The sequence below is a fragment of the Somniosus microcephalus genome, chromosome 6 (genome assembly GCF_052327205.1).
Source record: "Somniosus microcephalus isolate GS21.2 chromosome 6, FLI_Smic_1.0, whole genome shotgun sequence".
NCBI lineage: Eukaryota > Metazoa > Chordata > Chondrichthyes > Squaliformes > Somniosidae > Somniosus > Somniosus microcephalus.
In genome coordinates this window covers 255249862-255273950 of record NC_140992.1, presented here as the reverse complement: position 1 = coordinate 255273950, position 24089 = coordinate 255249862, and the positions used below count along the sequence as shown (strand labels likewise).

The window sequence follows — 24089 nt, the reverse complement described above, 5'->3', positions numbered from 1 at the left end:
CCTTTAAAAAATAGCGAGGAACATAAAATAGAGATCTCATTCTGCACCTGTAATTAGCTGTTTGCTCCGTTTAACGGAGTCCCTTTAAACTATGGCATTCAAAAATAAACAAGTAGCATTTTGTACCTGAGAGCGACAACTTAAAGCGTTGAACATATCAAAGAAGACAAAGCAGGTAAATGTCATGGTTGTGGTCCGTGAGGAAATCTTCCCCTCTGGAAGCTATTTTAAATAAAAGTGATGGATTTGAAGTTACAGAAGCATACAACATTAAAACTATTGATATCTTCCATGTTAAACCACTTATCTCAATCTTTCAGAGTACAGAGTGCCTATGATGAAAATATTGGAAGAAACTTCCATACATTTGAAACAGGAAAAATAGATACAATGGCCTATTGCTCTGATTGTTAATTTCAGTGAAAAGGTAGGTGTGTGCAAACAGTGCAATGCAAATAGAAAATACATCTGGACTATGTGTGATTGTTTAGCACTGCTTTGAAGATTGCATTTATCCAAAAATGGGTTCAAAAGAAATCAACAAAAAGTTGTTTTTTTAAAGCAAGATTGTTAGGGACTTAAAGGGACCGCTGAAAACTTCCAAAAATGGCCTGTGAAATTGTTTTGGGGGTATTTTTGAGGGGCTCGGTGGGTGTGGACATACTCCTCCTAGTCCCTACAAAACTACAGTAGCCCACTACCAACCTGTTCTTGCACCACCCACCCCCCCCCACCCCTTTTCCTGGCTCTGCGGTGAGGGTGAGTGGGGGGGGGGGGGGAAGCTTGGGATAACAATAAAGCAGCTTGAATGTACAAAGTAGCTTTCGGTAACATTCCCAGTTAGTGCAAAGATGCAAACTTTTTTTTTTTTTTAAATATAGTCTAAAATATTTGATTTCAGTTCAGTTTTATCAATCAGAGAAATTAACAACCTACTGATCTCTTTTGTGTTTCAACTGCGCATCGATGATGTTGCCCCCCTCCCACTACTTTGTTTCCTGCCCTGGTGGCTCTGACGCACACATATTCCTGGGCCAAGAGATCTGCCAGTGACACCACTGAGCCAGCTGCTATGAAGACCCTTTTCCCCCCTTTTCCTTCCCCTCCACGTGGGAAAGGGATTCAATTCTTTCGAGCACCTGATCCAATAGTGCCGCCGAGAACTAGCTAAATTGGAAAATCAGTGGGAACATATTATAGTATGCATTGGTGCATGGGAACACATTTCTTTCTGGAAGAACTGCTCGTTTCACTCATTTCCAAGTGTGTCTACATTTCTTAAAATTGAATAACCTACTGTCTGCAGAACATTGATTGCATTAGATACGCTGTGCATGCTATGTACACGGATTAAGAGATCAATTATTAAAGTTTATAAATTATACACACCTCTTTCCAGTAAACAAAGAGGGTACCACTGATAATGATAATAGCGGAGAATAATATTTTAACAATTAGGCCCTTATTCAGGATAGAATCTTTGACATTTCTTGGAGGCCGTTTAATTACATCCTTATCAACTGGCTCAACACCCAAGCTACAGAAAGAAAAAGTAGAAAAAAAAATTAAAATCTTCCAATCACATATCCAACAGCTTCACGATGTACTCATCTGAATTCTCTTTAATCTACTAGAATTACTAATACATCTGTAGAAGTCATATATTTCATTCTGAATATATCTAGAGCAGCGATTACAGCTAGAGAAAAAGGCCAAAACTCTTAAAATTCTTCAGATACAAGAGCTTCAACACAGAGGTTAGAAAGTTTACTTACAAAGAACATGTCCCTGATCTCATAAAACTGTTTCCTATTGTTTCGAATGGAAGACTTGCTTTGTACAATGGAACTCATGATCTGAAAGGTTAACTTTGATCCCTGCAGAAGTCAATCTTAAGCTTCTATAACAAGCACCCTGAAAAGATTATGACTGATCTCAAAGCTTGACTTTTCAGAGCGATTGCATTATTCACACTGGAATTAACTAAATACATAAAATTCAAAAAACTATTCATGCACAGCAAAACCTCCATATGGAGTATTGCAAACAAAATGGGGTAAATTTTCATTTTCATCGCCAGGGCAGTAATCTGGTGGAGATGATTGCCTTCCCCTTATACAACCCGCCCGATTTCCAATCCATTAAATTAATTCCATAGACTACCGCCCAGGCAGTGGAGACGGAAATTTACCCCAAATGTTCTTAAATTCAGGAGATTACTTTGAAAAATTAAATACATAATGTTTTTGTTCTTTTGTAACTGTCAGTTTTTGTATTCAGCACTTAAAATATTTAGCAGTCAATTTAATGAAAGTACATTAGGCTATATTTTTGTAATCCCACGATTACCTAATTTCAGTACGTCTTCTTTGTGTAAAACATGATATACCCTGTACAACAGCACAGCTAAGACCTGCATTTTTGGGGAGAAAGGGAGTTGGGAGGCAAGATATAAGAATGTATTACTAAACAGTGTGACTGCTGCCAACGAACCAGAAGCTGCTGCCAATGAACCAAAAGCTGCTGCCAATGAACCAAAAGCTGCACAGAAGCATTCTGCGCATAAATCTGTGGAGCTCTGGGTTGGTTTAATAATAATATCATGGGTTGGTTTAAGTATTAATGTATAATAATTTTGCGGGGGGGGGTGGGAGGGTTGCGGAGATTTATTTGTTTGGATCGCGAGCTCGGTGTGAAGAGAAAGGAGAAGAAAATTAATAAAAGTGGACGTTTGCTGCGTTTTGCTGGCACAGATTTTCTTTTCCTGTTTGGCAGAAATGCATTAAACTCATCATTAATCTTCACACTTTTCACAGTGAACACTGTTCACTTCGCACTTGGGAACCTTTAACATGGATTTGATTTTTTCAAACCGAGCCTCCAGACGACATGGTGTCCAAGTTATTTTATAAAGTTTCGTCCCAATTAAAAAGTAAACAAAACCTATACAAAAATAAGCACTTCCAATATGACTGACAGCCTCTTCACACACACCCCCCAATATCCAGGTGAGTAGTACAGACTACCCAACACCATCCCTAAATCAGCTATGAGACAGACAAAATCAGAAAGGTTTTGACGTCAGGTGGACATTTACACCGTCATTGGTAACAGTGCTTCCAGTTATCACTAGCAGGAAAACCTAGCTCATTGTTGGAGCCTAATTTGCTTTACATAATACAATCTTTTAAAGTAAATAATTCATGTTTTGCATATTTGAGATATGATGCCCATCAGCTACTGTCAGCCTTACATTTTTAGAGGCAGATGAAGTGAAGATAAATAGCGTTAAAAACTGTGCACAACCTTGGTGTCCTGTTCAACCCCAAGCTGAGCTACTGATCCATCTCCAGTATCCGCTCCGTCACAAAAGACTGTCTATTCGCACCTCTACCATGATCTGCCTCCACCCATACCTCAGCCTGTTTGCCACAAATTCATGCCTTGGTCACCTCCAGACTGAATTACTCCAAATGCTCTCCCATCCACTGTCCTCGGTAAACTTCAGCTCATCCAAAATAAAAGACTTGCATTTATATAGCGCCTTTCACGACCACCGGATGTCTCAAAGTGCTTTACAGCCAATGAAGTACTTTTTAAAGTGGCATCACTGTTGTAATGTGGGAAATAGTGCTGCCTATATCCTATGCTACCCTATACTCATGTCCTCACTGACATACATTGGCTCCTGCCCCCCCCCACCCCACCCAAAGTGCCTCACATTTAAATATGTGTTTAAATCTTCCCCATCTCTCTAATCTTCCACAACCCTCTGCTGAACTCTGTGCTCCTCTGATTCCAGCCTCTAGTTCACTCCTCCCTTTTCCCCTCACTATTAGTAGCCATGCATCACACTCTTGGGATTTCCCTCCTTAATCCCCTTTGCCTCTTTACTTCCGTTACCCCTTAAAATCCACATCTTTGATCAAACTTTTGGTTATCCCTTCTAATCTCCTTTTTTGGCTCAGTGGCTCGCATGCAAGTTATTGTTGTCGCAAAAAGCTACAAAGAAAAAAATCAAAATTAAAAGACTGCAGTTTAGTCAAGTTTGATTAGATAATCAAAGAAATATCCTATTTGATACCGATGCAGGTTAAACACAGTGTACCAATTCAATCATGTATCTAGGGTATGGAAAACAGCCTCGATTCAGATGAATCTGATATATTCCATTATACCAAATTGTAAAGCAAATCTCAACTGGTGAATCTTTGAGCCAGAGTGGAATGTATAGCTGCCAATTCTAGGTCATTTTATAAAGGTGTAGATTCAGGTTTCTTAGAAAGAAAGCCTTCATTTCATAAGAATTCCAAATTTTAAAAAAGTTTAGTCTCATTAAAGCTACCATGTTCACAATTAAAAGGTTTTAAAAAAACAAACTACTGGTCAAAATTCAACCAATTAGTTCAATTTTAGAACCATACTGTTGTATATCTTCTGTTGTCCTCACCTAAACTATGAAAATATGAATAAACTATAGAATATAATTAAAATGAGCTGAACTTGAAATATAAGGAAAAATAAAATTTCCATTTATTATTTGTGATTTTGATCATTGAGTGTTCCAACCCATATTCACAGCCACCCCCCTGACCTTGCCATCTCACGTGGCATCACCACTCCCATCGTGTCAATCACAGATAAGGCCATCTCTGATCACTTCCTCGTATCGCTCTCCACCCACATCCCCCTCCCAACCCTACTTCCTTCTGTATCCGCCCCTGGAAGAAACTTTCCCAACTCACTCAACTGCACTTTCAAAATCCCAACTGTCTAGCCTTCGGTCCTCCATTCACGGTGACATTTCGGCTCAACCGCACCACCACCTTTGGTGCCCTAGTCCCCATTAAAACCATTACTCTCTCTCATTCCTCCTGGTGTGGCCTTCATCTTCGCTCCCTTAAATCCAAGTGACGCAGACTTGAACGAATATGGCGGACAACTAGTTTAGCCATTCACCACCAAAGTTCCACTGTCAAAGCATGACATGCACAATGGGCTGGACCACACAAAGCACCATTGGGTCCTGCTCTCGTCTGCCAAATCTGCTCACTATTCAAGGATCATCCTGGAATGCAAAGATAATATTTTTTTCTACTGCAAACCATCTTTTTAAACCCCTCTCCCTTGTCTCCTCCAACAAGTGCGAGGAGCTCACAGACTGCTTGGTCACTGAGATTGAGGCGAGAGAACCGGTAACAATATCAGCTAAAATGGGAGCCAGGCAGGGAAGTTGGTTAGTTAGTTTAGTGGGAATAAGGTCAAGGGAGCAGGAAGTGGTTCTCGTGGACAAGATGAGCTTGGAGAGGCCATGAGGGGCGATAGGAGAGAAACTAGAGAAAGATGCAAGCTCAGGGCTACGGCAGGAGGAACCGAGATTGAGACCATCTGATCAGCTGCCTCTGCCACTTCCCTCCCTTCCCCAGCCCACCGAGCCAAACTTCCTTGAAGGTTCTCCCTGCCATAGCATGGAGCTCACATCTTTCTCTAGTTTCTCTCCTAAATCCCCTCATGGCCTCTCTAAGCTCAGCTTGTCCATGAGAACCACTTCCTGCTCCCTCGACCCTGTTCCCACCAAACTGACTATCCAACTTTCCTTCCTGGCTCCCATATTAGCTGATATTGTTACTGGTTCTCTCTCCTCGGGTACTGTCCCCCTCTCCTTCAAATCTGCTGCCATCACCCCTCTCCTCAAAAAACTATCCCTTGACCTTTCCATCCTTGCAAATTACAGCCCCATCTCCAACCTCTCTCTCCTCTGCAAAGTCCTTGAATGTGTTGTCGCCTCCCAAATCCATGCCATTCTTTCCCGGAACTCCATGTTTGAATCCCTCTGATCAGGTTTCTGCCCCTGCCACAGTACCAAAGCAGCTCTTATTGAAGACAGAAATGACATCCTATGTGACTGACAAAAGTAAACTATTCCTCCTGGACTTGTCCGTCATCAAGCTAGGTGGGACTGCACTCACCTGGTTCCATTCTTATTTATCTAATTGTAGCCAGAGCACCTGCAATGGCTTCTCTTCCCACTCCATTACCTCTGGTGTCCCCCAAGGATCTATCCTTAGGCCCCTCCTATTTCTTATCTACATGCTACCCCTCGGCGACATTATCCAAAAAAACAGCATCAGTTTCCACATGTACACTGCTGATACCCAGCTCTACCTCACCACCACCTCACTCGACCCCTCCACTGTCTCTAAATTGTCAGATTGCTTGTCAGACATCCAATACTGGATGAGCAGAAATTTCCTCCAGCTAAATATTGGGAAGGCCAAAGCCATGGTCTTAGATTCCTGCCACAAACCCCGCTCCCCTCGCCAACTCCATCCCTCTCCCTGGCAACTGTCTAAGGCTGAACCAGAACGTTCGCAACCTTGGCGTCATATCTGACCCCGAGACGAGTTTCCGACCACATATCCGCGCCATCACCAAGACCGCCTATTTCCACCTCCGTAACATCATCTGACTCAGTTCCTGCCTCCGCTCATCTGCTGCTGAAACCCTCATCCATGCCTTTGTTACCTCTAAACTTCCAATGCACTCCTGGCCAGCCTCCCACGTTCTACCCTCCATAATCTTGCAGTCAGCCAAAAGTATGCTAACTTGTACCAAGTCCCGTTTGACCTTCATTGGCTCCCAGTTAAGCAACGCCTTGATTTAAAAATTCTCATCCTTGTTTTCAAATCCCTCTGTGGCCTTGCTCCTCCCTATCTCTAATTACCTCCAGCCTTACAACCCTCAGAGATCTCTGTGCTCCTCTAATTCTGGCCTCGAGCATCTCCGATTTTAATTGCTCCACAATTGGTGGCTGTGCCTTCAGCTACCAAAGCTCTAAGCTCTGGAATTCCCTCCCTAAACCTCTCCACCTCGCTACCTCGCTTCCCTCCTTTAAGACGTTCCTTAAAACCACCTCGCTATCTGCCCTAATATCGGTGTCAAATTTTGATTTATATTGCTCCTGTGAAGCGCCTTGGGACATATTACTACGTTAAAGGTGCTATATCAATCCAAGTTGATGTTGTGGCGATTAAACATATTACTAGCAAATCTGCACAATTTCCTGGGTCAACCAATTTTGTGAGCTTTTAGCTCAAACGTTGATCCATTGAAAAGCCCAAAATTACAGCCCAAGGGAATCTTGATTACCTGACAAAATTGCGGTGAACCACTGTTAATAATTGACTGATAGTTGAAAGTCCTCAAGTGACACTGCTGATTGCTGCTTTGACTGTGCAGTCATGACAGTAACCAGCTGTGGTCACATTCAATACACACTCCCCACACAACAACACAAGAGGCCATTTGAACAAACAGGCTCTGTATCGATCTTAAAGTTGGCAGCTTTGGGAGACTACCAGCTTGTTGAAGGGGCGTGCATCCTCACTTCTACAGCTGGAGGACTGCAGTGGTCATTGGGGAAGCATCTTGGCCAGCTCTCAGACCATGACAGATTACATCATGGCTGGAGTCATAGGTAGGCGTGCAAGGCAGTTTTGAGCCAGCCAATCAGCTGACAGGAGCCGAATGAAGCCAAGTGAAGAAAACGTGCTGCCAGTCTCCATTTCTGCTGGTGTTCTGGTGCTCATGCTTCAGGAAATTCCACTGCAGTAAAGCCTCAGTCTTATTACTGTAATAACACAAATTCAAATTTAAATATATCTTTGTTAATTGGTCATCTCCTTTTCCCCTCCTACTCTTTCTCTATTCCTCTCTGTACTGCAAACTCTAACTATGTTACTGGCGTAGCAAAGAGAGGTTGCGAGTTCAAAATCCTACCATAGCAAGTTATCAAAATTAAATCAATAAATCTCAGTAATTTTTGGGCCGGCACCATGAAACCTGCTGGATTATCGTAAAACCCTCCTGATTCATCACTGTCCTGCAAGGGGGGGGGGAAGCAGTGTGCGGGTGGGGTGCGCGTGTGCGGGTATGCATTGTGTGTGTGGGTGTTGGGGGGGGGGGCTGTGTGTATGCGCATGTGTGGGTGGGGCAGAGATACATCTGGTGAGAATAGGATCTGCTTAACTATAATGCTCCTCTTTTGTCAAATTGCCTCCGACAACATTCACCATCAAGACTCATTGACCAAAAAGGAGCTGATGCCTTCAGGAGCGGAAGGGGTGGGGTGTCAAAAAATTGGCAAGAAAAATAATTGACGGGCCAAGGAGTAAAGCATCGCAAATGTACCCTGTTCCTTTGTTTCTGAGCTCAGTGTGATCTACAATGAGGTACAGCCAGCAGTGCCACTCAGGTCTACCAGATAACATTACATTTTAGAGATGCTAGTCTATACACTCGTATTTGAAATATAGACCGCGATTTTGCCAGTGCACAGAGGACGGGTTGGGAGGCGGGTCAGGAGTGAAAATCTAAATGATTGACAGATGGTTGCAAACTCGCCGCCATCCCACCTCCACGCAACTTTGCAAAATGACAGGTCTGCGAGTCCCGATCAGACCCGCCACCAAACGGCGGGAGAGGCACTTAAGGCAGTTAACAGCTTGTTAACTACCTACATAATCCCATTTTACTACATTTTCAGCATTTTGCACGTCATGCAACAAACATGCCAGCTGATTGTGCTGGGTTCAGCAGCTACGCAAATTTTTGACAGCTGCTCCTGCAGCATAAAAGCGGACTTGTAACATGGCTGACTTTCAGATGCCAGAACTTAGTGTTTTGAGGTTTTGGAACACATTTTGCAGGTCTATTGAGCTTGTAAGTGTTTAAGTTGAGATCCATATGCACTGTGACCTCCTTGGAATACCCTCTGCCCACACTGACTGAGCGCTTATAACATCTATTCCTCAACTGAGATATATACCAGCAGAATGGGAACCATTTATACCCTCTCATCCTGGTCTTCAGAATCGGAGGAAGAGCAGCTGCAGCAGAAGAACCAGGTACAACAGCTGCATCAACAACAGGAGCACCAACCTCCTCCTCACCCACCTGATGCTGTACAGGGCAGAGGGCGTCAGTGCAAGGCTGCTCCGCGATGTAGGAGATACCCCCAACACAGGGTTTATAGGATGAGGATGAGCTTCCTCAACATGAGTGAGCAGCAGTGCCAAAGGAGGCTGAGACTTCCGTGAGATGTAGTCGCTGACATCTGCATAATGCTGCACCAACACCTGTAGCCCAGAGGAGTGGGTGGCCACTCCTTACCAGTGGCTGTCAAAGTCACCACCGCACTCAACTTCTTTGCTTCAGGGTCCTTCCAGGGATCAGCAGCAGACATCAGCGGCATCTCCCAGTCAGCCGCACACACTTGCATCACGCAGGTTACCGATGCCCTCTTTGCAAAGTCATACAATTACATCCACTTCTTCACGGATGAAGCAAGTGTAACCGCGCGTGCGGTTGGCTTTGCAAATATGGCAGGCTTCCCAAGTTGCAGGGCGTTGTAGACTGCACACATGTGGCCATTAGGGCACCCCATCACAATCCAGCTGTATTTGTCAACCACAAGGGCTTCCACTCCCTTAACGTCCAGCTGGTGTGTAACCACAGGAAGAACATTATGCATGTTTGTGCCAAGTTCTCTGGCAGTTGCCATGACTCGTTCATCCTGCGGCAGTCTACTGTGCCTCAGCTGTTCAATCCGCCAACCCAACTTTCCGGATGGCCCTACAGTACTCACCAGCCAGGGTCTCCAGAATCATCGTGGTCTGCTGTGCACTGCACAACAGCGTGGCTTACCGCTGCCTGAAGAACAAGTGGCTTAGCGCACAACCTCCTCCTCCTTGTAGGAGGATGCAGATGAGGAAGACCTTGCGAAGGCATGCGTTAGTTCCACCAGCATGCGAACACGTTGCTGGCCGTGAGGCAAGGGATGCACTAGTCCATGCCAGGTTCACATATATTTATGCAGCAAACACATGTGGCTGGCACATGGAAAGGAGTGTCTGGCCAACCTTCATAACACACCATACAGCATCTGTACAATAAACTGTGGGATCCTATCACTCTCAGCACCATCATTACAGAAGAAAGGCTGACCCCTCACTGTGACACTTCCATTTCTGAGCACACATAGGCCAACTCTTTGAATTCTCCTGAAAGCTGGGTAATTTGCTGCGAACGATGGTCTGTTTGAGGTTAGGCGGCTGTTTGAAAGCGAGTAGTGGAGGCGTGGGGATGGCCTTAGCGAGGTGTTCGTCGTCATCGATGACATGTTGAAGGCTGCGAAGAACATGGCGTAGTTTCTCCGCTCCGGGGAAGTACTGGATGACGAAGGGTACTCTGTTGGTTGTGTCCCGTGTTTGTCTTCTGAGGAGGTCTATGCGATTTTTCGCTGTGGCCCGTCAGAACTGTCGATCGACGAGTTGAGCGTCATATCCCGTTCTTACAAGGGCGTCTTTCAGTGTCTGTAGGTGTCCATCGCGTTCCTCCTCGTCTGAGCAGATCCTGTGTATTCGCAGGGCTTGTCCATAGGGGATGGCTTCTTTAACGTGGTTAGGAACAGCGACCACGACACCACACAACCCTGCCACAGCAACCTCTGCAAGACATGCCAGATCATCAACACAGATACCATCATCACACGTGAGGACACCACCCACCGGGTACATGGTACATACTCATGTGACTCGGCAAACGTTGTCTACCTCATACGTTGCAGGAAAGGATGCCCCGGAGCATGGTACATCGGCGAGACCATGCAGACACTGCGACAACGGATGAACGGACACCGCGCAACAATCACCAGGCAGGAGTGTTCCCTCCCAGTCGGGGAACACTTCAGCAGTCAAGGACATTCAGCCTCCGATCTTCGGGTAAGCATTCTCCAAGGTGGCCTTCGAGACACACGACAACGCAAAATCGTCGAGCAGAAACTGATAGCCAAGTTCCGCACCCATGAGGACGGCCTCAACCGAGATCTTGGGTTCATGTCACGCTACATGTAACCCCACCTGATGCAGGGTCATCCAGACTCGAGTCGACATTGGCCTGTTCTCTCTACACAGATGCGGCCGGACCTGCTCTGTGATTTCCAGCCAAAAAAAATGTTTTTTGTCTGTTTTTTTGTTTTTCATACAGACTCCAGCATCTGCAATATTTGACCCCTTGTGACCCCACCTCATTGTTCTTTGATGTAATGTTTCCCTGACTGACCCGTTTGGACACCATTCACACCTTTGACTGCTGTGATTATCTCTCTGCCAAGGTGTGATAAATGGCAGTTGGAAAGGTTACCTGTAAACATCTGGCATGATTCTCTGACTATATAAGCTGTGTCTTTATGCATTTCTCCACTTCACCTGAAGAAGGAGCAGCGCTCCGAAAGCTTGTGATTTCAAATAAAGCTGTTGGCCTATAACCTGGTGTTGTGTGACTTCTTACATCTGTATTTACACTGCAGGCTACATTCCATGTGGTGTCAAGCCCAAGTGGGACAAGTTTTATCTCCTCCAGGGAGTTTTACACAACGTCTCTCTGGAGTTCCTCTAACTCCTAATTTATACTTCAGCTTTAATGTCACAGCAAAGTGGAAACGCCTCGATTTTAAAATTCTCATCCTGGTGTTCAAATCCCTCCTTGGCCTCACCCCGCCCCATCTCTAATCGGCTCCAGCCCCACAACCCTCATATCTGCGCTCCTCTAATTCTGGCCTCTTGAGCATCCCTGATTTTAATCATTCAAATCACCGGCGGCCGTGCCTTCAGTTGCCAAGGCCCTAAGCTCTGGAATTCCCTGCCTAAACCTCTCCACCTCTCTTTCCTCCTTTAAGACGCTCCTTAAAACCTACCTCTTTGACCAAGCTTTTCACCTTAAGTGGCTCGGTGTCAAATTTTGTTTCCTAACGCTCCTGTGAAGTACCTTGGGACGTTTTACTACGTTAAAGGCACTATATAAATACAAGTTGTTGTTGTTGTTGTTGTATCGCACAACGCTAAAGTTGCAGCGTAAATGCACCGTCAGATCCACGCTTCATGCTGGGAATGAGAAATGTCACACAGCAATACCAAATTAAGTGGGAGGATGCCAAGTTGCATACTAGGGCTGAAGGTGAACAAGAGTTCGAGTACTTCATTAAAATGAAAGGTAAAAACAGGTTCAAATCCCAGAAAAAGTAAGGCAAAAGCATAGAGCACCACAGATCATGAAGATGATCCAATTATGTATAAAATATACACACAGACTTGCTGTAAATAGAAATGATGCACCATTCTAGTTGAATGTAAAAAGGATACATTTAAAATTAAATAGTATAAAATGGGCAGTAAGAAAATTAAAATATATTGGGCCAGTAATTCCGGTCCCAACGCGAGAGTACGGATGGGGTACTCACGCGTGGGCCCGTTGGAAGTGCCGGATTTCAGCATGCACAGCGCATGCGCGGGAAACCGGCATTTCCTCCAAGGGGTTCAGAGGTCCAATGCGTGTGCGCAGGACTCTGCGCGCACGCGTTGAACTTCCTTCTTTTTGACAGGTTTGCCCGTGTGCAAGGGCCTGAACTTTTTACACATATAAAAAGGAGGCGTAAGGACTGGATTCTTGAAAGTAAGTGGTCTATTATTTAAAATTATTACATTTTTTCCACCGCTTCATTGTTTTTAAGGACTTTACAGTAAGGTAAGTTTATTTTTAGACCCTTAAAAAATTATTTTTTTCAAAAATTTTATTAATTGTTTAAAATAGTTTTTTAAAGTTATTTATAGTTTATTTAATTATTGGGATGTTTTTTAAAATTTTATTTAAAGTTAAACTAGTCTTTTGGGCGCCCGTACTTTTCATGAGTTTGACAGTCTTTACTATCAAACTCATGAATGAAGTTTCCCCTCCCCTGATTGGCTGCAGAGTGCTCACCTGATCCCAGCCGGCACATCGCACTAACCACGCCGCTGGATCAGGCAAGCACATCGCGCCGACATCTGAACCGGGCCAGTGACAGGAATTCCAAGCAGGCCCAGGCTTCAGATGTCGGCGCGCCAGGTGAGTGCACATCGGGGGCTTGCACGCGCGGCAAGCACCCAATCCTAATTTCTGGCCCATTAACATAATTCACCCTTCACATGTAAATAGTGCACCAGTAGGATTCCAGTTAAACAAGTGGCCCCTACTGGATACCATAGAACATAGCATGACTTGGATGTTATACTGAAGTAACTAATATCGAGCTATACCTTTGAGCTGGAGGCCCATCCATGATGATGTTGATCCATAGAATCTGCATAGCATTTAGTGGATTTGGCAGATTAAATATAGTAGATAGAGCGATCAAGCTCAATGCTGAAATACTCCTGAATGTTTAAAAGAAAAAAAAATTGCAGTAAAAGAAACCACAATTTATGTATTTAAAAAAAAACTCCCATGACAGTTGTGTAATCTGTAGTGACAATTAGAGTTCTTTACATGAATAACTAAATTTGTACTTACGTACTGAGCTGGAATCGCACAAAATTTTTAATGTTGTAAAAAATTCCTTTGCCTTCCTCCATTGCACACCTATAAAATAATGACTTGGCAGGTTATTTGACATCATGGAAATGATTAAATTTTACAAAATTTAGGATTTACTCATTTTTTTCCTGCTTGAATTTTTCTCCCCTATCCTTCTTGAAGACAGTGACTCATGGCTGGGTACAGTTCTATGAAAGATAGTGGTGGCCCTCAGATACTGCATCCAAGTTGCCATTGTTCATTGTGGCCCTGATTTTAAGATCAGGCGGATTCCCCGCTCAGGCCGGAGTTAAAAAAATTAGAGTCAGGTCTCAAATGAGGTCATCGGGCCGCAACATGCACGTGTAAAGAAGGACCCTGTTGGCTCCGGCAGTGTGTCCTTGCTGCCTGCTCAAGAGAGCAGGTTAAAATGTCAGATGCTGCGATCATGGCGGCTTTCGGACCAGTAAAAGCCAGGGCGATTTTAACTGCTGAGCAAGTAGGATTAAAATCGTCCCAGGCTCTTCAACCACACAGCCATTACAGCAGAGCCTGACCCAGGCCCTTATGCAAGTTTAACTTAAAAATTTAAGTTTTTACCTTGCATATGTACGTTAAATAAAAGACCCACAGATAAGTCCAAATTAAACGTGGCTTACATACTTCTGGGTTCATGTTAAATAATTCAGCAAGCAAAAGTGATGTACTATTATTAACTTACTTGAAAAATAAAGACACATTCTTGAACAGCATCAACAGAAGTTACTCACAAAATCGATGAAAAGTCATCATCCACCAGAATCATGCCTGCTGCTTCTTTACTGACATCAGTTCCTGTTCCTCTCATGGCAATCCCAATATCAGCAGACTTGAGAGCAACAGCATCATTCACACCATCTCCGGTCATCCCCACCACTGCATGATTGCTCTGGAGGGCCTATACAGTAAGAGTTAGAGCTATTTAACTGCATGGTTTACTGGTTAACCAATAGATAAATAAAATGTAATTAATTCTATTGCTGATTGAATTGGGCAAGAGACCATCTAAAATAGTTTCCATTCGCAGCAACTTCCATTTACCACTACAATGGTTTAAGTGATATTCTGTATAGTTGGCAAATGTATGGATAATGCTAAAGCAGGAAGAACTTTAGCATTCATTGTGCAAGTTTAAAAGAAGTTATACCTTTATTATTTTCTGTTTGTGCTTTGGACTTGTTCTGAAGAATACAGCCACCTGAAAAAGTGGAAGAGCAGGAGGGGGGGGAAAAAGACAACAAAAAAGTATAAGTATATAGATAATCTTAAAACTGCTTTCTGGAGCATTTACAGTTCTATTTTAAAATGTATAACAAAACCACAAGTACAGGGTCTCTAAATAGTTATAATGATTTTATCCTAAATATTTAAAAACATACAAATACCAGGTGATCAAATAAATATATTAAAGAGGAACATAACACATGAATACACAATTGGAAAGTGCCTTTAAATTATTTTACAGAACTGAAATTTAGTTCATGTTTTGAATAATTGGATTGGGATCATACCTTCATTACCATGAGGGAAAGATCCTTATCTTCTAGTTGCTCCAGCTGCTCGCCTGACATTGCCTCCATATCATCGTTATAAAGGCCTATACTTTTCCCTGAATGTGCACATACATTTGGAAATTATCTACTGCCATACTTTCAGGTTATATTTTATACTTTGGGCCGTTTTATTTAAACATCAATTATGGCAAAAATATGATTTTTTTTTGTAATTTACTGCCCAAAAATAATCTTGTAATCGTACCACAAAGACACCCACCCATCCAATGAAACCCAAAGTCATATCCAGTAAAGGTGCACCACCAGCAATGTTTCCCCCTAAGGTGCGCGGCCGTGCATCAATCGCGAGGTCCCGCGCAGGCCGCTCAAAGAGATACTGCGCATGCATGGCCGCTGCAGCAAATTTAAAGGGCCCGCGCAGGGAAAATAAAATTAGAGGGAGCATTGACCACCAGTCGCTTGGACCCAAAGAGGGAAACAATAACTGAATGGTGGGTCAGTAGCCCCGCACCTTAGTCATCACTGCTGCTAATGCTAGGGATAAAAATCAGATAGCAACATCGTTGTTATTTACTACCACAGAATGTAATTTCCAACACGTCACCCATTACAAAAAGCCAGAGAAAGACGAAGATCAGAGTAAACCATGTGCAAACCCTATTCATAAGTTAACATAAGAAAAGTCAAAGAAGAAAAGGCCTTTTGGCCCACTGAAGCTCCTCCCCCTAGAACTCCAAATTTCCCGTTATAGCGTTCAGCTACACTTTGAACATCCCAATTGCTGACTTCATTGCCTTGCCTGGTGAATTATTCTATGCAATGATCGTGATTAAAGAAATTCATCTCCACGCCTGTTTTTAATTATTTATTGCTAATTTAAGTTTACTGAAACAGATTAAAAGAAGTTAATGTATCAAAGATGTTCAGCATAACACTAGAATATTCCGTAAATACATGGTTCATTTCATGCATTAGTAAACAAGATACAAGGCAGAAATTGTGAAGCTCCATTGTTGGTATAGGGCCTTGCTAGACGCGTGTGGAGAATAGAATTGGGGTTACAATGAACTTAAATTTTTGCCGTTATAAATTTCAAATTTGATAGACGCAGTGTTCATACACTGCTATATTAAAAGAATCAATCTTCCCTTCATTAACTAGTCTTCTGTACCACCAGTTCCTAGTTTTTTTTTATATAAGTAAATACACTTTTTTTCAGTGTCTACCATGCAACACAGAGCTTGAAAACGTGCTGGGATTGCAATGGTCAACTGTCCTGAAACCGGACGGCACATTTTTGCAGGCATGCTGCAGTGCTGACCTATGGGATGATGCTGTGGACCAACAGAGGAAAACCCTCCTCACAAGCATCTGATGCAGCACCAACTCAACTTCCCTTTAATTGTCCCCATTCCTTTAAATTTGACTTGCGTGCAATTTTTATCTCTTACCAATGTAGAACCAGCAGAGTTTGCACCAAGAATTGTGAATTATTATGCAAATAAGGTTTGACATGAAAATAGTTTGTTACTTAGGATTCTAGCTAAAAAAGAACTGTATTAAACCTAAAGACAAAAAAAATGCCCCTAACAGTTTGTTGTAAAAAAACAATTTTGAAGTACCAAAATTCACTGTACCTATAGAAAGGGCCGTTTCCATAGCGTCTCCAGTGATCATCTTTACAGCAACTCCTGAATTTTGAAGCATTTGAACTGCTCTTTTGACTTTAGCTCTTGGTGGATCAATAATACCAATCAATCCTAAGAAGGTAAGTGTACCTAATTCATGTCCAACGGCTAGAGAGAGCACTGGGGAAAAGCAAACAGGAAAATACTCATCACCAAGACCAATCTTTGCCTTTATTGACCACATATATATGTTGCACTTTGGATTTGGGACCAGTAGCTATGGAGATCATGTGCAGACTGCTCTGGGAGCCCTCTATTTACAGGAAGATCTAGGACTTGAGGTACACCCATTTGTTAGAAAGGTATAGTCTTATCAGGTGCATAAATGAGAAAATAGCTTCAACTTTTTGTACTAAGGGGGTACTTACATAACAAAACAAAAATGCCACACTATAAAAAAAAATATTTTACAAATTAAGACATTTTCAATACCAAAGCAAAATACTGCAGATGCTGGAAATCTGAACTAAAAACAGAAAATGCTGGGAATACTCAGGTCAGGCAGCATCTGTGGAGAGAGAAACAGAGTTAACAAACGTTCTGACGAAAGGTCATCGATCTGAAACGCTAACTCTGTTTCTCTCTCCACAGATGCTGTCTGACCCGCTGAGTATTTCTAAGAAACATTCAGTATTTGTCCTTTTATAATGATATACATTACTTTAGAACTAGAATGACATTATATAAAATACATGCAATTTTGGATTAGAAAATTCAGTACTTAAAATTTAATATAGAACACAAGACCCTACCACGCAGGCCCTCCGCTCCTAGTTTTGCTTGTTGTTGAACGTAGGTTGCCTTTCGCTGTGGCGTGAGGGGTACAGGCATGCCGCCATTGCTATAACTGCTACAGTACTGAATAACTCCCTCGTATGCACCCTTCATGAAGTAAATTTCTTCAGTTTCCTTTAAATGTCACATAAAATCCAGTTAGTGCTGCCTTAGACATGTGGCTAAATAGCTAAGAAAAAAATCTATCTAAGAAAAAAAAGTTCCTACCCGACTCTTGTGGACACATTTAACAGCCATCCATTTTTGTTCCGAACTAAATGGATATTCCTTCTTCCTTGCATAGCTCTGCTTAACATGAGCAAGGTCCATCTTCAATGCAGAATGCAAGCCATTAGATTTTAAAACCAACAGTTGTTCAATGATTTAACCACAGGATCTGTTAATTTTCCTTCAGATATATTTGTGCTGAATCTGATATATATTTGAATGAAAATGGTATTCATGCCAAAACATAAAAAAGTAACAAGACTGTTCAGTTGGTCCTACTTGGGTACTTGCATTAATCACTTTTATCTCACTGCCTTGGCATTAAGCTTGTATTCCGTTATAACCTGTTAAACCAGGAAGCGGTTTTTTGGATGGCTCAGCTGTCTCTAGGTTTACTCTAATAAGAAACAGTTAACAGTTCCAAGACTGAAATACAGGCCCGATGTTTAGAACATAGGAGCAGGAGTAAGCCATACGGCCCCTCGAGCCTGCTCTGCCATTCAATAAGATCATGGCTGATCTTCAACGGGGCCACACGTTCGGAGCAGGGGGCAGGAGTTCTGGATGGGAAACCTGGAAGCACAGGTTTCCCAGGCACCTGCAGCTATTAACTGCAGGACATCTTTTAATTTTCTTCCTGCAGGTTTCCTGTCCGACTGGCTGGGAAAACCTGCGACACAAGGACGCAGCCGAGGAGCAGCGAGCAGGTAGGGAGGCAGGGAGAGATCGCCGGGAGGAAGGGGAGGGGTGTGTTAAATAGCGTGGTTGGGGGGGGGGGTGGGGTGGAGGGGGGGTGCAGATGGTGGCTGGGGGCCGGGGGGGGGGGGGGGAGGGAGGGGAGGGGGGTTGCGAAGGGAAAGAGGGAACTGGTGCTCCTCTTGGATCATAAGCAGTGCTATAAATGCATTTACCTTATGGTTCCGGCCCTTCTCACCTCCTTTTACCTGCCGGGTTTCCCGAGGCACGGGAAACCTGGCCAAAATGGGTTAAAAATAAAAAGCTAGTTATAATGGCGGTACGCAGCCTCCTTAAAAGCCGTTACCAACTGACCCACCTCCTGAAAGCAGATTGGTCGCCCGCATCCCCGTCCCACCTCCGTTAAAACCGTTCAAAATTTTTCATGTTTTTAACTTCTCATCTGACCCAAACCCACCCAGTCTTGGGGGGTTAAAATGACCTCCAATATTCATTGGCCTAGAAATTCAGTTGTTTGCACCAGCCGCGAGCGCCTTAGGAGGAGGAGACATGGGGCGCTAAGCGGCTAGCGCCCGGGCGCGGCGCGATGCGATCTGCGCCTCTCGCAAAATTCAGTTAAGATTTAGCGGCGGTGCGAAACCTTTGCGCGCGCTCAGCTGCGTGCGCAGATCCCGACGTCATTTCATGGTGCAACGCCCTTTGTGCGCCCCGAACCAGAAATTCAGTGGCACCGCCCTTCTTTGCGCCTGGCGCCCCCAGCGACTGGTAGAGGGGAACGGTTCCCAGTCGCTGCGGGCGCTATTTAAAGGCGACTCCTCCTGCATTATAAGTGGCAGCCATTTTGTGCCAATCCTTCTGTGTGCGAGAGAGATATTTGGAGAGAGACAAAGGCAGAGAGCTTTCTGCTTTGACTCAGCGCTCGCACAGGTACTTCTGGCTTCAGGCCAGAGCTTTGCACTTGGATTTCACTTTCAGTGCCATAGCCTTGAGTTGCCACATATAATGGGGGCTGCAATGGGTGGAAACGTTGGCTTTCTGCATTGCATTCAAAGGGATCAGAGGCGCCGTGAGAGTGTGCCAGTCATGACCAGATGGAGAAGGGCCAACAGGCGTCGGCACAGGAGGCCTTACCCACCCAGGGTATACCACCAGCAATTCTCATATCGGAGCATATCTGAGGAGCAGTGTGTTCGGAGGCTGCGATTCAGAAGGGAGGTGGTCACGGAGATCTGCCACCTGCTTCGCAGAGATCTGCAGCCACAGCTGAGGAGCAAGACGTCTGTCAGTGGCAGTGAAGGCGACGGTGGCTCTCAACTTCTATGCCACCGGCTCCTTCCAATCTGGGGACATTGCCAACATCTCCCAGTTTGTGGTACATTGCTGCATCCGCCAGGTGAACAATGCCCTTTTCAGAAGGAGACGTCAGTACATCTCCTTCCCCATGACCCTGGACAAGCAGCAAGAGTGTGTAATGGGATTTGGAAGAATAGCGGGCTTCCCCATGGTTGAGGGCGTTGAAATGATGATCCAGCAATGGTCAGGCCTTGCTTCAGGGCTGCAGTGTGCAGGGCATGGCAGCCAAACAAGTCGACCCTTCCCCTTTAAGAGCTGACCGGCGCCAGCGTGTCTGCCTTCATTGAGCAACTCGCTACACCTGCGCTGCGCCCGCCCTTGGTGTTAGCGCCCCGGATCGCCGGCTTAGCACCTAATGATAGTCGGGCATCGCCTGCTTTAGCGCAGCAGCAACCTCTTGGGGCGATGCAACTGAATATCGGTGAAGGTGACGCTAAGTTGCAGTGGGCGCAAAATTTAGCGAACGCCCGGCAGTAGCGCCCCAAACGTGGCTATACTGAATTTCTGGTCCATTAGCTCATGAACTGTGCTTAAACAATTAAGTTGTATTGACAGCACTTCAGTGGGATTCACATCACTCAACTGTGTGTTTGAAAGAAAGACTTGCATTTATATAGCGCCTTTCACAATCACCGGACATCCCAAAGTGCTTTACAGCCAATTAAGTACTTTTTTTTTTTTTTTGAAGTGTAGTCACTGTTGTAATGTAGGAAACGCGGCAGCCAATTTATGCACAGCAAGCTCCCACAAACAACAATGTGATAATGACTCCCCCCCCCCATTCAAGAGGGGGGAGTAAATAGAAATGTTGTAGTGGTAGGGGATAGTATTATTAGGGGGATAGATAGAGTTCTCTGCAGCCGAGAGCAAGAGTCCCGAAGGCTGTGTTGCCTACCCGGTGGCAGGGTTAAGGACATCTCCTCTGGGCTGGAAAGAAACTTGCAGTGGGAGGGGGTGGATCCAGTTGTCGTGGTCCATGTTGGTACAAATGACGTAGATAGGACTAGGAAGCCGGTTCTGTTAAAGGAGTAGGAGCAGCTAGGGGTCAAATTAAAAAACAGAACCTCAAGGGTAATAATCTCTGGATCATTACCTGAGCCACGAGCGAATTTGGCTAGGACAAATAAAATCAGAGAGTTAAATGCGTGGCTCAAAGACTGGTGTGGAGAAATGGGTTTTACTTCCTGGGACACTGGCACCAGTACTGGGGCAGGAGGGAGCTGTTCCGTTGGGACGGGCTTCACTTGGCCAGTGCTGGGACTAGAGTCCTGGCGAATCATATAACTAGGGCTGTAGAGAGGGCTTTAAACTAACTAGTAGGGGGGAGGTTCCTAGAGAGCAAATAATAAAAATGACAACAGAGAAGGTCATAGACTTAGGTAGCAGTGGGGAAATTAAAAACCAGAGCATGTCAGGAAGGGGCAGAAGGTATGGGGTAAAAGGTAAAGTAATAAAAAGGGCAAAAGCAGGAACTAAGTGTCACAAAACATATTTGAAAGTTCTCTATCTGAATGCACGTAGCATTCGTAACAAAATAGACGAGTTAATGGCACAAATAACTACATATGGGTATGATCTTGTGGCCATTACAGAAACATGGCTGCAGGGTGACAATGCCTGGGAATTAAACATACCAGGTTATTTAACGATCAGGAAGGACAGGCAGGAAGGAAGGGGAGGTGGGGTGGCTATGTTAATAAAGGAAGGAATCACTGTAATACAGAGAAATGATATTGGGTCAAAAGATCAGGATAATGAAACAGTTTGGGTGGAGATAAGGAATAATAAGGGGAATAAAACACTAGTGGGCGTAGTCTATAGGCCTCCGAACAGTTGCAACTCTGTTGGATGGAGTATCAATCAGGAAATAGTTGAGGCTTGTAATAAGGGAACAGCTATAATTATGGGGGATTTTAACTATCATATTAATTGGACAAATCAAATTGGGCAGGGCTGCCTTGAGGATGAGTTCATTGAGTGTATTAGGGATGGGTTTCTTGAGCAGTATGTAACTGAACCGACCAGGGGGCAAGCAACCTTAGATCTGGTCCTGTGTAACGAGACAGGATTAATTAAAAATGTCCTAGTAAAGGATCCCCTTGGAATGAGTGACCATAACATGGTTGAATTCCATATTCAATTAGAGGGTGAGAAGGTTGGATCTCAAACAAGCGTGCAAAGCTTGAATAAAGGAGACTATGAAGGTATGAGAGCGGAATTGAGTAGAGTGGATTGGGAAAATAGATTAAAGGGTAAGATGATACATGATCAGTGGTGTACATTTAAGGAGTTATTTTACAACTTCCAAAAAAAATATATTCCACCGAGAAGAAAAGGGTGTAAAAGAAAAGACAGCCATCCGTGGCTAAGTAAAGAAATTAAGGATAGTATTCGACTAAAAACAAGGGCATATAAGGTAGCCAAATCTAGTGGGAGGATAGAGGATTGGGAAAACTTTAAAAGACAGCAAAAAATAACAAAAAGATTGATTAAGAAAGGGAAGATAGATTATGAAAGTAAATTAGCAAAAAATATAAAAACAGATAGTAAGAGTTTTTATAGTTATATAAAAAGAAAAAGGGTGGCTAAAGTAAATGTTGGTCCCTTAGAGGATGAGACCGGGAAATTAATGGTGGGAAATATGGAGATGGCAAAAACACTGAATGAATATTTTGTATCAGTCTTTACAGTAGAGGACACTAAGAATATCCCAACACTGGACAAGCAGGGGGCTATGGGGGGGGGGGGGGGGGGCGGGGGAGGGAGCTAAACATGATCAAAATCACTAAGGAAGTCGTACTCGGTAAAATAATGGGACTCAAGGCGGATAAATCACCTGGACCTGATGGCTTACATCCTAGAGTCTTAAGGGAAGTGGCGGTAGGGATTGTGGATGCATTGGTAATAATTTTCCAAAACTCCCTGGACTCAGCAAAGGTCCCGGCAGACTGGAAAACTGCTAATGTAACACCCTTATTTAAAAAGGGCAGTAGACAGAAGGCTGGAAACTATAGACCGGTTAGCCTAACATCTGTGGTAGGTAAAATGTTGGAGTCCATTATTAAGGAGACAGTAACAGGACATTTGGATAAACATAATTTAATAGGACAAAGTCAGCATGGTTTTATGAAGGGGAAGTCATGTTTGACAAATTTGCTGGAGTTCATTGAGGAAGTAACATAGGGTGGATAAAGGGGAACCAGTGGACGTAGTGTATTTAAACTTCCAAAAGGCATTTGACAAGGTGCCACACAAAAGATTATTGCTTAAGATAAAAAATCACAGGATTGGGGCTAATATTCTGGCATGGATAGAGGATTGGCTATCTAACAGAAGGCAGAGAGTTGGGATAAATGGTTCATTCTCAGACTGGCAATCAATAACTAGTGGTGTTCCGCAGGGGTCAGTGCTGGGTCCCCAACTCTTTACAATCTATATTAACGATTTGGAGGAGGGGACCGAGTGTAACATATCAAAGTTTGCAGATGATACTAAGATGGGGGGGAAAGTAGTGAGTGAGGAGGACATAAAAAACCTGCAAGGGGACATAGACAGGCTAAGTAAGTGGGCAGAGATTTGGCAGATGGAATACAATACTGGAAAGTGTGAGGTTATGCACTTTGGTAGGAAAAATCGTAGAGCAAGTTATTATCTTAATGGCAAGAAACTGGAAAGTACTGAAGTACAAAGGGATCTGGGGGTCCTGGTGCACGAAACTCAAAAGGTTAGTATGCAGGTGCAGCAAGTGATTAAGAAGGCCAATGGAATGTTGGCTTTCATTGCTAGGGGGATAGAATATAAAAATAGGGAGGTATTGCTTCAGTTGTACAAGGTATTGGTGAGACCGCACCTGGAATACTGCATACAGTTTTGGTGTCCATACTTAAGAAAAGACATACTTGCTCTCGAGTCAGTACAAAGAAGGTTCACTCGGTTAATCCCGGGGATGAGCATATGAGGAGAGGTTGAGTAGATTGGGACTCTACTCATTGGAGTTCAGAAGAATGAGGGGCGATCTTATTGAAAACATATAAGATTGTGAAGGGGTTGGATCGGGTGGATGCGGGGAGGATGTTCCCGATGATGGGTGAAACTAGAACTAGGGGGCATAGTCTTAGTTTTGAAAGAGCAGCCCCTTATTCTAAGATGAGGAGGAACTACTTCACTCAGAGGGTGGTAGGTCCATGGAATATGCTGCCCCAAAAAGCTGTAGAAGCTACATCATTACATAAATTTAAAACAGAAATAGACAGTTTCCTAGAAGTAAAGGGAATTAAGGGTTACGGGGAGCGGGCAGGAATTTGGACATGAGTCTAGGTTCGGATCGGTCATGGCCCTGTGGGTAGCGGAGTGGGCCCAGGGGCCGTGTAGCCTGATCCTGCTCCTATTTCGTGTGTCTAATTCTGTT

The 24089-nt window shown here is 43.9% G+C and overlaps 1 protein-coding gene across 1 annotated transcript in view; it reads right to left on the bottom strand.

Annotated features, from left to right (window-relative positions):
* LOC147116673 (calcium-transporting ATPase type 2C member 2-like) overlaps positions 1-24089 on the bottom strand; it is a 132583-nt gene that overhangs the window by 4391 nt on the left and 104103 nt on the right. The window contains exons 16-25 of the mRNA XM_085991775.1: positions 17633-17734; positions 17383-17539; positions 16580-16750; positions 14940-15037; positions 14576-14626; positions 14160-14326; positions 13387-13455; positions 13134-13250; positions 1390-1537; positions 127-222 (exon numbers count right to left, since the gene is read on the bottom strand). Of these exons, the coding sequence (XP_085847901.1) occupies positions 127-222; positions 1390-1537; positions 13134-13250; positions 13387-13455; positions 14160-14326; positions 14576-14626; positions 14940-15037; positions 16580-16750; positions 17383-17539; positions 17633-17734 (1176 nt within the window). The remainder of the gene's footprint in view (positions 1-126; positions 223-1389; positions 1538-13133; positions 13251-13386; positions 13456-14159; positions 14327-14575; positions 14627-14939; positions 15038-16579; positions 16751-17382; positions 17540-17632; positions 17735-24089) is intronic.